Genomic DNA, 19,085 nt, shown 5'->3' on the forward strand with positions numbered 1-19,085 from the left:
AAAAAGTGAAGTGTGGGCGGAAAGGAAAAGAGAAGAGGGAGAAACGGGAAGGTTGGGAATGGGCGGAAAGTGGAGAGTAGAGGACCTGGTGAGGCAGAGAAAGAGGAATAAATGGTTACAGGTAACACGTGAAAAGATAAGCAAAAGAGTACAGGCAGTTTAGTGGAAGGACAGAGAACACACACTTCCACGTAACTAGTTTAAGAATAAAAAAGACTTAGAAGGTTTAAGAAAATCCATTTCCTCAACAGAGACAGTGGATAAGATGTAGTGTAAAGAAATGTGCCTTTAGGACACAATGGCAGCATTGATGGGTTGGTTTGGTCCTATCTTCTGTAGGCAGATAGTTGCAGTGGAAGAAAGCAGCTCCGGAGAATCACTAATGCAGAGCATGGGCAGTTCTGAATAAGGCGTTTTCCAGAATATGCTTGTTTTTGCTTCGAAACTTTCTTGCATCAACAGATATCTTGTGTAGATTGGTAGTTAGGGCATTTTCTCCTGTGGGGTGCTTTGTAGGATAGACATCACATTTGAATTTTGAGTTTGACCTCGATCGGGAGCCAGTGTTCTTCATTTAGGACTGGAGAGATCTGCTCAAATGTATTTGGCATCAATAACATTTTGGCAGTGAAATGGAAGAGATTTGATTTTTGAGCAGCAAAACCGCAGACTGGGAGATCCCTGCATTGGACACCAATATCAAAGTCAAGAAATTATGGAATTAGGGGCATGGGCTGCAGTTTTTAGGAGGATCAGGTTGCATAGTACACTTTTTTTCAGAACCTGACGGGGGTAGTTAACCAATTTAGAGATTTTGTGCAACTGAGGCATCTTAGAAAGATATATGTCCAGCGTGATTACAAAGGATGAGACTTTTGCTGAGCGGGAGAGAATTTGGTAATGTTTAGATGCCTAACACGAGTATGGTTAAATGACTGTTTGAGCTTTGAGAGAACAGGATGAATGCAGTCTTTTTTTAATTGAGAGGAAAATGTCTCCATCATCCATTGGTCCTGCATATTCCTTCTGAAGAGTAAGAATGTTCTCTGTAAAGTGTGCTGTTATTGGTTGGAGCTAGTTTGTGCTACAACTAATTCTCAAAATTATACATTTGAATTTGTAAAGGACAAGATGTTTTTCGCTGAGGGGTTAAGTGTAACATCAAGTAACCACTGTGAGTCATGCTGCTTCCATAATGTTGCTTCTAAGAAATCACACGTGTGAGGCTTGCTCCTGTTATGAATACACCTAAGAAATCACCATTGTGTGGCATGCTGCTTATAAGAAATCACCATAGTTTGAGGCATGCTGCTCCTCAGAAATCACCACTATGTGACGTTTACAACTCCTAAGAAACATGCTGCTCCTAAGAAATCACCACCCTATGAGGCATGATGCCGCTAAGAAATCAACACTGTGTGAGGCTTTCTTCTGCTAAGAAATCACACCTGTATGAGACTTGCTCCTGTTACGAATTCACCGGTTGGCGAGGCATGCAATACCTCGGAAACCACCACTGTGTGATACTTGTTGCGCCTACGAAATCACCACTGTGTGAGGCATGCTCCTCATATGTAATCCACTGTGTTAGGCATGCTCCTCCTAAGAAACCATGCCTGTGATTGAGGCTTGCTCCTGTTAGAAAATCACCAGTTAGTGAGACGTGCTATACCTAGGAAATCACCACTGTGTGTGGCATGCTGCTCCTAAGAAATCACCACTGTGTGTGACTTGCTGCTCCAAAATAGTGCCTTTTATGAGGCATGTTGCTTTTAGGAAATCGCCATTGTGTGAAGCATTTTGCCTCTGAAAAATAACCAATGTGTATGGTATACTGCTTCTAAGAAATTACTAATGTGTCTTGCATGCTATTTCTAATACATCACCTCAGTGTTAGGCATGTTACACTTAAGCATTCACCAGTAATTAGAGCTCTGCATGCCCCTTCTTCACAAAGACAGTGACAGTAGACAACGACAAAATTAGAGTAAAACTCCTCACTAGATAACAATAGACTTTACAAATACTCAAGGAATACTGTATGTTGCGATCAAAGAAGTGTGTTCTCTTTAGATGATGGGTGCTGGGACATTAAGGGGGAGATTTATGGAGAGTGGCGCTGCACTGAGTGCAGTGCCACTTTCCCTGCGCCCCTTAGGACCCCCCCCCCACCGCCACCATGTGTGCGCCATATTTAAAATGGTGCAGGGTAGGGGGCAATAGTGTCATTTTTCATGGCACTATTGATGTAGTCTGCAAGTGTAGTGCCAAAATGTTGGTGCTACTCCTTCAGAGTACATAGGGGCCCATTCAAAAGAACGGAAGCCCCCTTTTAATGCCTGCTCTTGAGCAAACGTTAAAAGTGCTATAAAAAATGGTGCAAGTAAATCTCATAGATTTCCTTGAGCCATTTTTCCGGCTACGCTAATGGGGGAACTCTCCCTTTGCGCTACATTATTCCTGGAGCAGGCATAATGTAGCGCAAAGGGTTACAGAGTGGCGCAATGCATGCGTTGAGCCACTCTGTAAATACGGCACGGGGATTTCAACCTCGTTGGGCCTCATTAACATAAAAAATATTGATGTTAATGTTGCGCAAGATGGCGCTAGGGCATTATAAATATGCCCCTGAGTTTATTAGTTGGAATGTTGAGACTAGGACAACCAATCCGTTGCCTCCCAATACTGTCATACCTATTGGTACTTTCCATCAGCTGAAGCACTCAGATGAAAAAAGTAGCTTTTTACAGACAAAGAAGTGTGGTATCGATCGAGCTGCCACATTTATTTGTCAATATCCTGAACTGTCCTTGGAGTCAATCAATATCTCTAATTATTGTCCTTGTCCTCCGTACGTGCCTTCTGCTTCGGGTCAGATGCAAGAAATAACTAAGGGTCATTTACTGGGGTTATTGGCTGGCTCGATGGTCATTATTTGCAAATAAATAGTACACCGCTGTACATGGTGGTTGTTCCACCTGAAATGAATGAACAGTGCTTAATTTGTGCTGGTCACGGACGGTGTGAACACTGGGACTTACCACTGGGGACAGCGACTTATCTTTCATCATCAAATATTGACGTAGAGTAGGAGACAGTAAGACAGAAAAGGGAGAAAGGAAGAAATAAGGGGAAAAGAGGATAACAATGAAAGAGGGAGAAAGCAGAGACAAAAACGGATTTCACACAGATAAAGAGAAATGAAGTGTAGGGTAATGTTAGAAAGAGTCATGAGGTGAACACAAGGCTATGTACCCCTGGTGTTCAGCTTCCCCGCCACTCTACAGCACCTAGATAGGCTCATAAGAAAACCTTTGGACCTCCTGGACTTGTATTTTTTTCTAATTAAGCAACCTGGGTGAACTACAAGCAAACCGCAGTAGCTTTTTGTGCAGATCATTTAGCTGTTGCTGTCTTGCTAGGCTTAGTCACATCCTAATCACAGCGTTTTCTGACCCACACAAGTCTGCTGCGCATGTGTGCATGCAGTTACCTCCTCAGTGTGTGGCACGATAATAAAAGTGTGAAGACAGTGACGCTGCAAGGTTCCACCTGACATCTATCCTCATTAGTAATCCTCAAATAGAGTTCCGATCTCTTTCCCATAGAAAAAAGGTTGAGCTACAGAGGCATTTTAATTAAACACACGACATTCATATTTTGTCTACATCCAGCCTGTAAGGAGGCCACGTCTGAGAAATAACAAATAGTCAGGGTTTAATAGGATAACAATTGCACATTTTGCAAAACCAGATCAGCGCCTCCAAGGCAAATTTGTCAGACTTCCCAGTGCATGTCACTGTATGAATCCGATTACAGACCGCTAATCTTCATTACTCTGAGTCCAAGTCAACCTTGTTGTACTCATGTAACTCTAAAGGGAGCCACTCCTCGCAGACAGGTAAACAAAAATGTAACCCTATACATTATTGTTGTAAGAGATGTTTTTAAAAAGCTCCTACCCAATTATGCTCATCCCCAAACTACCTACAATTCAAAGCAGTACCAGGCCCTGGGCATGGGGACCAGAAGGGTGGGATGCAGTGCCAAACTGATGGAAAATCTGGCTACATAAAAATTACTAATTAATACTGAGATCATTATATCTCACTCTTTTTTATTTTCTTAGTCCCTCCTTACTGAGGAAACATCAAAGCCATATCACAACATAAGCACCCAAAACGCCTAATTGAAAGTCGCTTTGTGGTTCACTCATGTTTTAACTGCAGTAAAATATATATGACTCTCAATTCAAGTCTAGAATCTGAGAGCTGAAAGATTCTGCACTGACTCCACCCGAGCTTCGGGTGATTCACAAAGGCTTAGATAGCCCACGTATCATCCTCATTGTGTGTATCCTGCATGTCTATGTCTGTGGATAGCGAGAAACATTTGTGCACAACACAGACAATGTTCAGTTATTCCCGCTTCCCCAAAATTCAGAGACAGGAGATTTTGCTCTACCGGTCATTGAAGAGGTCCCCAAGAGAGCACAAGGGGAATGAGCCGTCACTCCAGTTAGTAAAGCTCATAGACACCTCTTGTTTGCACAGAGTACACTGTCTATGAGACAGTTGATGGGAGAACCCACTCATTCCATCATCTGCTTAGTGAATAAGCAGCCTGACTCAGTTGTGTATTCAAGTACCAGAATCTCCATCAGATGTACGTTTGCTTCCATTACTTCTGCATGGAACTGATGGTACTGTTCAATGGAATGAGATAATGTTCTGAGTCCTAATCCCTCAGATGAAGAAAGAGTCCACTTTAGAATTCAGACCTTCCCAAAGACCCAGCAACAAGGATCAGATTGTCATACTCCACGGGTGCTGGCTACCACTGTGGTAGACAATAATGAACCAAAGGGGTGAAGGTAATCTGGCCTATGGTACCACATTGCAGCCAACAGAAAAAAGGAACATTTAGTCTGTGGCGATCTTAATTAAGGCTAAGTTAGATGTGATACTAAGAGGAGCATAGTGTAGTTGCTCTGCCACCGAAATGCCTGGAGACCATTGCCCAGCAAATCTAAGTCTAAATGCTCTAAAAAAACAAAAACCAGACCCCAGCCGGACATTGATATTAGTTCATATATGAACCTCCAATCAGTATGCAGTAATGCATCCAATGGCTCCAATACATTTGTTCATACTTGAAGAGTAGGCATGAGGACACTTTAAAAATTGAAAAGACAAAGACATTTACACTAGTGGAATGGTCAATATTTCCATGTGCAAATATGCATCCTCCACATCTATTGAAAGTAAGAAGTTGCCTTTGTGGACAGCGAAGAGAGGTAACCTTGAATTCACAATAGTTGACAGCAATCTTTGAACCCTGTCGCACAGGACCTGTTATTTACCAGCCTGCTGCAGAACTGGGTTTGGCCTACATCTTTCTGGGGTTGAGGCTCAACATTCAAAATCGTAGACCGCCAAGACATAATCCTTTTCTCAAAGATCCTTACCCTGCTAACATGATAAGTCTAAAAATAGCTTATGTCACTCACCAACAGAAAGTCCTGGAGATTGTGGGTTTCTGGGTCAGGACATCTCCTACACCGCAGGATAAAACACGATGGCAGATGCACGAGAAGAATTTAAAAAAAAGAACAGTTAAAAAAGGAAGAGGGTTTACAGTCGTTCTTTGTAATACTGTAATAATAAAAAAAAAAGAACCACAACCGGGAAGCAGGCAGCAAGAACCACAAGGACATCTGGTTCACGACCCCCTCCCGAACCGTGGTGCCATGCTTTTCTTTGCATCTTTCTTCCATAGCTAGAGAGCAAGAAGATGATAAGGGGCTCTTCAAAAAACAAACCTTACAGGCAGGAAGGGGCAACAGAGGAAGGCTGTTTGGCAGGGAGTTCAGCACAGGGCAAATTCTAGTGCAAAGCATGTTTTGGTGATTGTCCTGGGTGAAAAGTGCTAGAACCACAAAGACCTGCAGATAAAGTTGTGAGACAGTTTCAGGACAAAAATGTCTAGAAATCAGTGTGTGCCTGGCATATTCACGGCATGGCTTCCTCTAACCTCTGTCAGAGTCATATTACAAATACTTGTGTTGGGGAGGTTTGAGGTATGACAAGATAAGTATTTATTTATTTATTTATTTATTTTACTGTCTGGCGGTTGTGAATTAGCCCTATCCACACCCTTACCTTTCTATTGTGTCTTTTTCTCGTATGATTACACATGAGAATCGGGCGATGCCCTGACTGATGGATATGGATATCACATTCCATTGAAAGTTCTGCTAGGCTACAGAAGTCATAGGCGAGATGTACTTTATCCAGTATGGGGAGGAGTGCCAATGTACCCCTTTAAACTAGTAAACAACAAGATATAAATGCTAAACTCTGAACTCATACTTTCAGGAGGTGCGAGAGAGCTCTATTGACAAATAATAAATGGATGTAGGAGATAGAATTCTGTTCACAATAGCTAACACGGCCGTGTTTGTTGGTTCCTATATAGGTGTGCTTCTTTGATTGGTCACCTAAATGATAGTTGTGGAACTTTGATATACCAAGAAGTTGGGGTCATCTGGAATCCGTAATTCGGTGAACTCTATTAGGAAGTAAATGCTTCTAGCTTTTGAAGTTTCTAGCCTCGTTCCTATTATATAGACACGTTTAGTGTAGTTGTTAGGACAGTATTCTGTAACTGAATTGAGTTAAGTTGTTTTTGTTTCTTCTGGCCCAGGTTATGTCACAATTTTTAATAGACCTTGATTGGATAGCCATTCGAGAGAGTAACTATAGTTAAACTCAGAGCAAAGAGGGCCGTCGTGGTTTTGATGATTTTTCTTGTGATCTTTAGGGGGCGCGGCTTGCCACGAGTTGCAGTAAATCGGAGCTGGGAAGTGGCAGACCACTGTACTGAGATGTTGATTTACTTGTGCTATGACGCTGATTTACTTGTATTTCTGGTGGTGAAGTAATTTATTGGTGAGAATAGACGCCTTGAGTGATCCGAGTAATGTAACAATTTCATTTGGTTATACTTTGAAAGATATTGACTTATGGCTTTCTTTACATACATTACTCCGTCAATCCATTAAACATTTCTGGAATCATTGAAGCTGTGGTAAGAGTCTTTCTACATGACTGAGAATAGCATGTAACAGGTGAAAGTTTGCCAACTTTACTCACGAGTGAGATTTCTCTTTTGTAGGGTGATCAGAATTTTAAACGCCAAAACGCGGGGCATTTCACAAGAAAAAGAAGGAATACAATTTTACTTCAATCAAGCTCGCAGAATGACAGTGCTCAACAGGGTGGAGTTAAAGAAGAAGAGGCATTAAGAATATAAATAAAACACAATTTTTAAGCCAGTATAATGCCCGGTATTTAATTTGCTTTCTGATAACACCTGCTAACTATTGCTTCTTTGTTAAACCAAAAATCCTCTCCCACAGTTTTCATGGTGACCCTCTCTAAAAACTGGGACATGAGCTAAATTTTCCGAACCCTACCAGGACAGCCGGTGAAAAACCGGGGCTGTCCAACCAAATCCGAGACACCTGGTCACCCCAGTCTTTTGTGTTTAGTTACTTATGCTGGCTAAATAAGAGTATTGGACTTGCCTCCTTTTGACTCTCAGAGCAAGTATTGTTTTTTTGTGCTTCTTTTCTGTTCTGGGGCTGTGTTTTTACTATGATTCACTCTCTGTGTTGGGTTCTTTGTTGTTGCATGATATTTTGTTGTCACTTGATAGCTTTGGGTGAGTTCATTTAGGGTTGACTAGAGACTATGGTTGTGTGTCACTGGAGTACTTGGACACGCACAAAGACTACACTTGGCTTGTTTGAGGTGTATTTTGTATCTCCTTGTGAGCGGGTGATACACTTGCATGTACAGCATTTTTGTTGGTTTGTAGTAGTATTGTTGGTTTTGTAATGTCAGTCATTTATTGTGTTATAGATCAACATTAATAGGCTTCATTCCTTTTCGGCACTGTGTCCTGAGGATGGTCTTGTGGACTCACCTAACCGTTGGAGACAGAAACGTCGACAGTATGCAGTCCATGACTGAACTTGCCGCATAAACTGCTTCGTCCATCTCAAAATGTCTGGATTCCTCGGAAAATACTTTATAGGACTGTGAAAATTGTCAAGTACTTTTTAGTCAGGTGGGAGGTGTCCTCCTGCTGTTCTCCAGGTAGAGTAGAGACGGGGATCAGAGGAGTTATCACTGCATCTGCATATACAAAAGACTCATATATTTATATTGTGATACATGTTGCTTTGACCGTGAATACTGGATGATATTAATATATGTGAATATAAAAAGTAATACATTTTTTTAGGATAACAATTCGCTGTTTTTTATTTATTCACATACAGAATTGCTTTATTGATAATTGTAACATTAAGTGTCTCTATACATTGCTGAAGAACTGAATATGGAAATAAGTCCTCCAGGAACACATTGGGCCTCATTATGACCCTGGCGGGCAGCGGAGGCCGCCCGCCAGGATCCCGCCCTCCAAATTACCGCGCCGCGGTCAAAAGACCGCGGCGGGTATTACGAGTTTTCCCCTGGGCTGGCGGGCGGTTCCAGTTAAACCGCCCGCCAGCCCAGGGGAAAACGACCTTCCCACGAGGATGCCGGCTCGTAATCGAGCCGGCGGAGTGGGAAGGTGCGACGGGTGCTACTGCACCCGTCGCGTATTTCACTGTCTGCAAGGCAGACAGTGAAATACATTTTGGGGCCCTCTTACGGGGGCCCCTGCCGTGCCCATGCCATTGGCATGGGCACGGCAGGGGCCCCCAGGGGCCCCGCGACCCCCCCTACCGCCATCCTGTTCATGGCGGCTTTCCCGCCATGAACTGGATGGCGGTAGGGGGGGTCAGAATCCTCATGGCTGCGGAGCGCGCTCCGCAGCCATGGAGGATTCCAATGAGCAGCGGAAAGTCAGCGGGAGACCGCTGACTTTCCGCTTCTGACCGCGGCTGAACCGCCGCGGTCAGAATGCTCATTGGAGCACCGCCAGCCTGTCGGCGGTGCTCCCGTGGTCGGTGGCCCTGGCGGCCACCGGCCGCCAGGGTCAGAATGACCCTCATTGTCTTCTTTTATCTCTGCTGACTGGCCATCAAATATCAATGGAGCAGAGACAGCACTGGTGCCCAGAAGTTACGTTGACTGCCACCCCCTAGTTTGATACCAATTATAGTGACTTTTGACACTTTTATATATATATATATATATTTGACATATATATATATATATATATATATATATATATATATATATATTTATATATATTAAAAAAATAATCTAGAGCATTATTCATTTTCATTTTCATCTAAGAAAACGCTTTGGGCCTTGCAGTCAGTGAGTCATGAGTACAGTAAAAAAAAACACAGAATCACACGTTTTAAATTTAAGAAGAAGGGGCGAGGCGACGGGGTATAAGCATTACTCATTCCATAAATAAAATATTCAAGATTAGAATGGAGTTTAGTTTCATAAATCGCCCCAGACCAAATAAAATATTACAAAAATAACTATCTGTGCCAGAAAAGTTGACAAATGCCAAATAACCATGAATAATTGTCTGCTGTCTTTGCAGTGTTAAAACATTTTTCATTTTAAAACAGGCATCCAGACCATATGGTAAAGGGCGTGTGTCTGTTTTCCTGTGTTTCTGTCTTTTTGTGTGTGGCTGAGGAGGCTTTTAGAACTTATTAATTTTCACTCGCCTTTGAAAATATACATAATGGTGTCCGCACACCGAATCCATGTTGAAGGACATTATTACATCTTGGGTTGGAATAACTCCTACTGCCATGATAGATAGAAATTAAACCCCAAGAAAGAGAAGAAAGAAACATACATTATACTGAATTTTAAAAAGTGTGAATTGCTGCAAAAGCACCTAAAAGCAGCCTTACTAAGTGGCATATGTATACTTTTTGATGCAAATCCTCACTAACGCGGTTTTGCATCAAAAGGTTTAGCACTGACTTGCACCATTCCTGAGCATCAGCCGGGCTCAATATTTATGGAATGGTGCACGCCGGTGAAAAGGGTGGGCTAGCGTAAAACAAAATGACATTAGCCTGGTGGGGGTGGCGGTATGGGAAAAGCGGGTTTTGCACCAAAAAATGACGTTAGGCTGGTTAGAGGCAAAAAAATGCCTCTAACCAGCCTAGCGTCATTTTCTGATGCAAAACCATCCATACCACATGACTCCCGTCTTAGAAAAAACAGGAGTCATGCCCACCACCCCAATGGCCAGCACAGGGGACCAGTGTCCCCTGGGCATGGCCATTGCACCCTGTGCCATGCACGGGGCCCCATGGCACTTTAATTAAAAAACAAAAATACTAACCTATACTTACCCTACTTACCTTGGATGGGTCCCCCATCCTCCGGTGTGGGTGGGGCTGTTGCTGGGGCTTGAGGAGGGCACCTGTGGACCAATTCCATGGTGTTTAACCAGGGAAATGGGTCCATAGGTCCCCTAGTGCCTGGTTTGAGCCAGGCGTTAAATAATGGTGCAAAGCAGGCTTTGCACCATTATTTAGCCCCTTCTCCCACTTGTGTGTCATTTTAGCCCAGGAGGATAAATATAGGGCTATGGGGTAAGCACCATTTTTTAGATGGGAACGCCTACCTTGTATCTCATTGATGCAAGGTAGGATCATGCATCTGACAAATGGGGCAAACTCCAATATTTTGATGTTAGACGGGTCTAACGGCAAAATATAAATATTGAGTTTGTTTTTTGCCGAATTTGAGTTAAAAAATGATGCAGATTCGGCGCTAATGGAGTATAAATATGCCCCTAAATGTTTAATAATGGCAGTATATAGCTAAGAGTGAATGAGGCCCTCATATAATTACAGGCCCTGAAAAGTCAGGGAAGCGGCAGTGAGTGCATGTCTCAGTCGAATAAGGATGATTATTTATGAAGGGTTCGCGCAGTTGCAGTTAGTCGGGTGGGCTATAGAATTCTGTGCTGATTCTCTGGGCTTTTAGAATGTTAAGTATATCGGCACATTGCTTTGTGTTAGTTAGTGCCACACAAGTGCACACCTTAGTAAATAACCCCTTAAGCAGGCAAGACTTGAACACCTGCAGTATTTCCTCCCCTGAACTCAACTGACTTAGGCACTCACTCAGCTGTAACCCCTGGCTTGCCCTTTGCTACCCATGCCACTGCCTGTGCGACCCCTTGCCTCAGAGGTGGCCAGCTCAGTGCCAGGAAAACAGTGACAGCTCGATAGCTATGGACGTCAGATCGGACTCCACTCTCTTTGTTTTTTGCCAATTTCTATTACCCTACAGGTGAATAATAAATGATTCACTTTTATGGTAATACAAATGGAGTACACTTGGTTTGAATATGTCCTTCCAAGGCAGCTGAGGTAAGTCAATGTTTTAAAATAAATGTGTGCACTTTTGTGGGTGAGAATGTGCTTATGTGCAAGAGTGTGTATGTACATGTAAATTCGTGTGTTTGTGTAAGTGTGCACATGAGTGAAAGTGTAGGTCAAAGGACATGTGATGCCACTTCCGCTACTCCTGGCATTTCAGTGAATTGACGTCCATGAGGAGAAGGAATACCTTTCTTCTTTGATTTAATGTTGGTGGTATAGGAGTGAATATAAAGGCATAAAAACAGTGACAGCTCCTTAATTGGGGCTTCTTAGTTGAACCCTTCATCCTTACAGGTGACATTTACTGAAACTTGCCACTACCCACAACTGGTAATTATTTAACTGAGCAGTGTACTTGAGATCACAACTTTGGTGTTTTCATGAACACTGCTACTGCGCAGATCGGCCCTCTTGGCCTGTTTCCAGGCCTCTGTTGATGGGAGGAGGGCTGAGGCTGAGAGGAGTGAAGCATGATCAATCTAAAGAGTGATGTTTAAAAAGACACTCTATAAGTGGATGTCTGGATTGTGTATTTGAGGGATGTAGTTCAAATATGATCCCGTCACAAAGACACAATCCATGTTATTTAGCAGAGATACTGCACAAGCCTCAGGTGGCACAGCATATCTGCTAAAATGAGGCTGTAAGGATGCAAATTAGTTCATCCCCGAAGCTGTGAGGAACCACACAGAGAAGCAGCAGTATGATCACTGTCACAGTCTCAGCTTGTTACAGGGTTACACCTTCAATCCTGTCAAGAAGCTGGGTGAAGAAGTGTTTCTTTCCATTTTTTTAGTCTGGCCCTGATGCCTTGCCTGGCCCTTTGTTGTGAGTCACGGCTTGCTAATTCGAATGTCCAGCACTTAATGCTGCTCTGCTTCTGCCATGGAACCTCCGAGTTAAAGGAAAAGAAAATCTCTGTGCTTGTGTGTGTTTGTGAATGACTGAGAGTGAACAAGATTGAACATGAATCTGTGTGTGAAAGGGTGTTTAAGAATGTTAATGAGACTTAAAGTGAGTGATGATCAATGAGAGTGAGAGAAATAAGTGAATATGAATATGTGGAAGTGAGTGCAAGGTAATGAGTGAAGGAGTGCGAGTGAGTTAGGAGTGAATGAGGGGAGTTTGTGAGAGAGAGCGGAAGTGAGTCAGAGGTATAGCTATCATTGGTAAAGCAGGTATATTCGCACCAGGGCCCAGAGGCCATAAGGGGCGTGCTGAATCATGTTTATTAAAGCAAAGCACCTTTATATCAGGAGCTGTGAGCGAAAGTCAGTTAGGGTGAAGGGGTGAGTTTGAGTAAGCAGGGTCAGTTTTAGCACTGGTTGCACTAGTTGCACTGGGGCATAAATCATTTGTTTGCGCTGCCAGTGACCTCCTCCACGGATTCCCATCTTCCAACAGTTCCCAGCATCCTTCCATAGCCCCTATCTCACATACATTTAATTGGCTTTAAACAGGCGGTTGGGGTTGGCTTTACTAATAGGAATGTATATCTACTCAAATTAACCATTTTCAGCAACATTAGGAATAGATTATGAAAGACTGAGGAAAAAACATATCATCCTAATTTATAAAGTGCAATTTGCATTAATTTCTTTGAAAATTCATAGGTCACTATGCCATATTTGCATTGTAGCTTTTAACAAAAGGATCTTCATGACAAAGCAGTAATCCACTGAGCTAGCCACAGGCCTAAAGAAAAAAGTGGAGTACAAATAAATAATCTATTAACATCTAATTTATGTAATGAAACTCTGATTAAAAATGTTGAGCAAAATTCTAGCAAGGCACCTGATGGAAAGATATGAGACACTGTAAATCTTTGCACATTAACATGCCTACAGGTCGTATGTCTAGAAAAATGTGAATTTGCTAACCAATTCTCTAATATAACTTGTTTGCAGGAAGTAAGCTGCAATGGAGCACGGCTATATCCCTGGTGTCGTTTGTGTGGGCGTTCTCGGCTTTTTGGTCTGTGATGCCACTCATAGGCTGGGGTCAATATGATTATGAGCCACTGAGAACTTGCTGCACTCTGGACTACACCAGAGGAGACAAGTGAGTAGGAAAAATGAGAATTTCAGTCAAAATACTCCGGTCTTCCAATGTACTAGGATTTTTTTCACCAAAATGAGACATATAAGTACATGCAAATTCAAATCGGGCATCATTGTTAAGCACGGCACACCCTCTGGCTCATGGTTCTGCAAATTTGTTTTTATAATTCTCATCTGTACTGATCGTAGAAGAGGTAACCATGTCATTGCTCACCTGAATTGTAAGGGCAGATTGGAACTTAACACCAAATGGTATTGTTGGGACTTGTTCAGATGGGTACCAATAAACCAGAGTATATGCCACCAACCTCATTTTACTAAGCCCAATGAATACTAGACAGATGGTATTATCTCAAATCCCAATACTGTAAGCAAGATGTAATCTTATGTTGCACTATGATCAAAAGAGTAATGAATCCTGAATACCGACTACTACTATATTGTGGAGGCAAGTACACAGAGCTAAAGTATAGAATTTTTATCCATAGATTTATCAAGTTTAAAGTTTAATTTTATTAAGTGTACAGTTTATTTACAATCATCGCCCTAAGTGGATAAATTCAAATTTTAAAGTCAAAACTTACAAGGAGACACTTTGACTAGTGACATTGAATATAACATAGGGCAGAATGTTGCAAGTTTAAACTGTGTAGAGGAACACATTTATTCATAAGATAAAATACAGCTGCAGTCCCAAACTGCCTGTTTATGTTGAAGTGGTTATTCAACATGCATTACACACGTAAAAACTTGTTCGGGGACTTGAGTAGCCGCAGGGGTTATAGCGCCCAGTAGATGATTAATTTTCTGGCCAAGTCTAATCTGGTATTTTGTAAGCCTGCAGCTGAGCTGTATGTCCTCTGAGTTAAAACAAGCTAAGATTATGGGTCTGCAGCTGCATATCCCCTCTGGTTCCATGCTGGTCTTAGAATAGTTCTTCGATCTTTTTGTTTGTATCACATGTACAGATTTGGAGGAGCATAGTAGCAGAAGATTTTCCACAAAGTCGGCAGAGCTCCATCATGCCGGTTGGGTTCCATGGTGGCATGTGTAGAAATGATGGTAGACACTCCAAACAATGCCTTTGGTCTGGATTTTAGTGGCCATTCCCAAGTAAGGTTAAGATATAGCTTAGTGTAGGACGCTAATGTGAGCCAAGTGTCCCGTCTCAGGGCAAATGCCTCTTTATCAGCCAACAGCTAACTAGTTTTGACTTGGGAGTTGGTGAAGAGGGTCTCCCGTTGTTCTGTTCGTACAGTTTTTGCTAATGAGCTGGTGATGTAAATTCTGGCCAGGGAGTGGTCTCTTCCACTGATTTCTATCCAGAGATGGTGGTTCAGGGTCCTACTGCTGGCTTCCGTTAGCTTGTAGCAGAGCTTAATGAAAGCTCCCTGCCTTGCTATAGATTGCTTGACTAGGCTGAATTCATGAGATGGGTATTCCGGCAGGGAAAAAATTACTTGAAAAGTTTGAAGATGGCTTTGTCTAGATGATCGCCACTTCTACCCCTGGATAGTTGGAACTAATTGGGCCTGAAGAGGTAGGAATGCAGACACTGTTGTGGCTGCTTTAATGCGCTTAAAAGCTGTAGTTAAAGCAATTGATTTCCGGAGCCTGAGTTCCAGGTGTTGTTTGAAGGAGCCCTGTCTGTCTAGAAGCACACCCAGGTAGTTGTATTCTTGTGCCTCCTCTACATTATGCTTGACACATGCCACTGGTAAAGGCTCCAAGGCGATTTTCCCAAAATCAATATTTTAGACTTTTTAAAATTAATCTCCATTGCTTTTGCGTCGGCCTTCATTTTTTTTAATCACATGCCATTAGCAAAGTGCTGTACGAGCCATGACAGGGATGGGGAAGTTATGGTGTGCATTGTAAACCAAAACTGGTAAATTTCAGGTCTTTTTCGGTTTTGTGTCTGCTGAACCGTAACTAGCTACTGACTTTGTTTTCCTAGAGAATTTCATGCATTTTATGAAGTACTACATTTCAAAACATGCACCCATACTGAACTGCACACAGCATTTGCCTTTTTTTTAAGTGAGGTTGGTCAGAGTCCCCAGCCTTCAGCAAGGTGTCGCTCCTAGGGGCTGTGCACATCTGGGAACGGCAAATGGTCTCGCCTATGCTCGGGTCTTGTCCTCAAACCGTGATGGCAAATAGCCCCTGCTATCAAAGGCCTTTAGCAAGATGCACTGAATGTTAGCCAAAGGTCTTGGCCTTTTTTAATCTCCCCTTTAACTTACCCCATCTGATCTGCATATGCTTGAACTAGGACTTATTTGCTAACTGCCTGACAAATTTCATGTAGATTAAACAACAGCACCAAAGTTACTATTGAATGAAACATTTATTATCCCACATGTATCTTTTCTTCAACCTCTTGATAGATCTTCTCACAACTTTCCATATCAACATAAAGGGAGACCTGCTAAATATTTAAAAATTTCATGCAGATTCGTTAAATGACAGCAAATATAGTAAGAAATGTACGCTTCTTTGACCATCCCAGTGTAACTGTTCTTTTCCCCCTTGACAAACCTGCATGAAATTGAGAACACCAAGAGAAACGTAAACATGACAAAATTTACATTTCATGCAGATCTATTCAATGGTGCCAAAATTAGCAAATAAAATATAACGTCTTTTCACCCCATTTAACTTAGTCCCTCATTGTAGCTCTGCATAACACTTGAAATCCCAGCACCTCCCACATGCAACACAGATTCATTAAACAGTGCCTAAGTTACACATATATGCATCCACAGATTAGTGGGACGTTATAGTTAGGGTCAGATTTTACATGCACAACCCCATAAAATTCAACATTTATATTTATCTCAAGAAACTATAACTCATGCCCTAAGGTAACTATATCTCACGCCCCGACGTGCAGTTTTCTCATCAAAACCTTTATTGCAAATGTTGCGGTGATGTTATCAATGATGTCAAAGAAGATGTCATGATTGATGTAATATGTGAGGTAATTATCAGTGCAGTGTGAGTTATAGATACCTTAGGGCACGAGTTATAGCCCCTTGGTATAGTTTCTTTCTATGGTTTTGTGCATGTAAAATCTGAACCTACCTATGAAGTTTTTTTAATTCTATTTCCTAACAATAACATCCCTGGAACCCTTGCTTTTTTCAGTGAATGTCTATTTTTTTTATTGTTCAGTAATATTTAATTACTTTAAGCTAATCCAACATCTGCCGTGCACAGCCTTAGGTCGTGCACAGTGGGGGCTGGCTCCAGGTCCTGGACTGAGGCCAGGCTCTGCAGCCAAACCCCCATAGACACGCAACCCTGCGCCATGCACATCCTTCGGCTGTGTGTTGTGGGGGTGGCAGCAGGACTTGGCCTGAGGCCAGGCCTGTGGCCAACCTACCATAAACACCCAAACTGTGGCCAGCCCACCATAAACACCCAAACTAGCGCCACACATGCCCTTCGGCTGTACATAGTGGGAATTGGCCACAGGGCCTGGCTTGCAGCAAGGCCCTATGGCCAACCCACCATACCTACCCAACCCTTCCCTCGGATGGCCTTTGGACATGCATGGCAGGCGTTAGCTGCAGGGCCTGGCCTGTGGCCTGGTCCTGCAGCCAAAACCTCCATACACAACCAAACCTACGCCATTCACAGCCTTGGGCCGTGCACAGTAGATCTTGGCTGCAGGAGCTGACCTCCGGCCTGGCCCTTCAGCTAACACCCCACATGGACCCTCCTCATGTCTCCCACAGCCTTTGGACATGCTTGGTGGAGGATTGGCTGCAAGGCTTGACCACCCCACTCTGGCCCATCTCCCATATTTAGGCAACACAAGAGAGCGGCATGCAGCCCTCCTTCCCTGACCATCCTCTAGGGCCACCCAATAAATAAAAGTGAGGTGGGCCAAGTGACCCCCTTCTTCAGGCTGATTTTGGCCCTGGGGACCCCCACCTCTGGGGCCTGGCCAATTAGTATAAGGGGAGGGAGGCTGCCTGGCCCTCTCTCTCTCTGGGCCTATTTTTGGCCTTGGGGACCTCATATCCCGGGCCCAGACTGCTTTATCCTGGGTGCCCTGGCCCTACCCAAGGCACCCAGTGTTCATTTTGAAATGGGGTGCGGGCTGCATGGCCCCCTCTGAAGGCTGAATTTTGCCCCGCTGACCCCATCCTCAAGGCCTGGCCACTTGATATTGAGTGCCCTGCCATCCTCAAAGACCCCATGGTCCCTGCTGCATCCCACACACAGGAAGCAGCAAGAAATGCTCCTCCCTGTGTGCGGGAGCCATTCCTTCATCTGTTTTCCTACCCACTTGACAGCGGGCAGGAAAACAGATGAAAAGTCCTCTGCCAGCTGGCAGGAGCAGTTTTACTCCTCCTGCCTGCTTGGAGTGAAGTTACACTTTGGTCTCGCTTCAGTGGAGCTGTCATAGTACATCAGGACATAGGGCACTTCGGGACATAGAGAGCTGGCCCTGGGGGAGGCCATCACAGGGCCTCTAATAGCTCCAGGAGGGGTGCTGCACTACCTCCTCCTTTGTTCTAGTAGGGCCAGGTCCAGCAAATTGGGTGTCCACTGGTTCAAATATGGCCCCGGAGGGCCCGGACACTCTCCCCCTTTGAAAATGACTATGACCCTGGGGAGGTAGCTGTCTCCGGGGCTCTTTAGGGCTCAGGATGGGGGCCTGTGGTGCCCCCTCTTATTTTAAGGCCAGGCCTCAGGGAGGCCATAAAAGACCAATGGAGGGGCCCCACCTCATAATTACACATTGGCCTGGCCCCGGGGAGGTGGCACTTCCCGGGTCCCATATCGGCCATGAGGAGTGGACCACATGCAACCCCTCCCCATAGAATAGAATGAAATTTGCCCCCTAGACTAGGCCCACATTGGGGCTCAATCACAAACAAGTGCTGGAGACAACTCTTGTTTTTTTTTCCAACTGGATCCACTGATTCTCCATGGTTTTGCAGGAAAATGTTCAAGAAAAATGCTTTTTGGCCCTGGCAGAGTCCCTAGGGGAACCCCACGACTGGGCCTAGGGAGTCAGAGTATTCCTACCCTGCCCCATCTCTTTTTTTTTAACTGTTCTTTAGGAGTCGGCTGAGTCTGAGTCCCAAAATGGTTGCTGACACTTCCTGGATGAAATGTTGGCAGCCAATCAGATATCACCATCGGATTCCTTCAGATCCCCGGAGAATCCGCATCCTTAGATACACAATTTAGTTTTTCTCTAATTACTCAAAAACAACTGAACGAATTTACAAGAGCTAGCTTTCTGCCAAATCTGGTGAAATTCAATCCAGTGGTTCGGTCTGTGGTAATGTCTAAAATCCCTATGATAATTGCATGATAATTGCATGGGGAAAAAGCGTTTTGGGACCTTCCCCCCTTTTTCTCAGCCTCCGCTTGATGAATCACCCCAAAACGTTCAACACACCAGCTGAAATGAAATGAGGTGTGTACTAGTTTCGAGAATTAGACTAACGATTCATCACACCGTGCCAAAGATATAGGCAAAACAAAAACACTTTTCCTATGGAAAGTAGGTCCTAACTATATATATATATATATGCATATATATGCATATATATATGCACACTTTGGCACTGTGTGATGAATCTTCATGAAATTTTCCCCAAAAAAGTGCC

General features: G+C 43.5%; 1 protein-coding gene across 1 annotated transcript in view; it reads left to right on the forward strand.

Annotated features, from left to right (window-relative positions):
• RGR (retinal G protein coupled receptor) overlaps positions 1-19,085 on the forward strand; it is a 118,578-nt gene that overhangs the window by 80,964 nt on the left and 18,529 nt on the right. Inside the window, exon 4 of the mRNA XM_069240660.1 lies at positions 13,297-13,450. Within this exon, the coding sequence (XP_069096761.1) occupies positions 13,297-13,450 (154 nt within the window). The remainder of the gene's footprint in view (positions 1-13,296; positions 13,451-19,085) is intronic.

The sequence above is a fragment of the Pleurodeles waltl genome, chromosome 6 (genome assembly GCF_031143425.1).
Source record: "Pleurodeles waltl isolate 20211129_DDA chromosome 6, aPleWal1.hap1.20221129, whole genome shotgun sequence".
NCBI classification, from domain to species: domain Eukaryota; kingdom Metazoa; phylum Chordata; class Amphibia; order Caudata; family Salamandridae; genus Pleurodeles; species Pleurodeles waltl.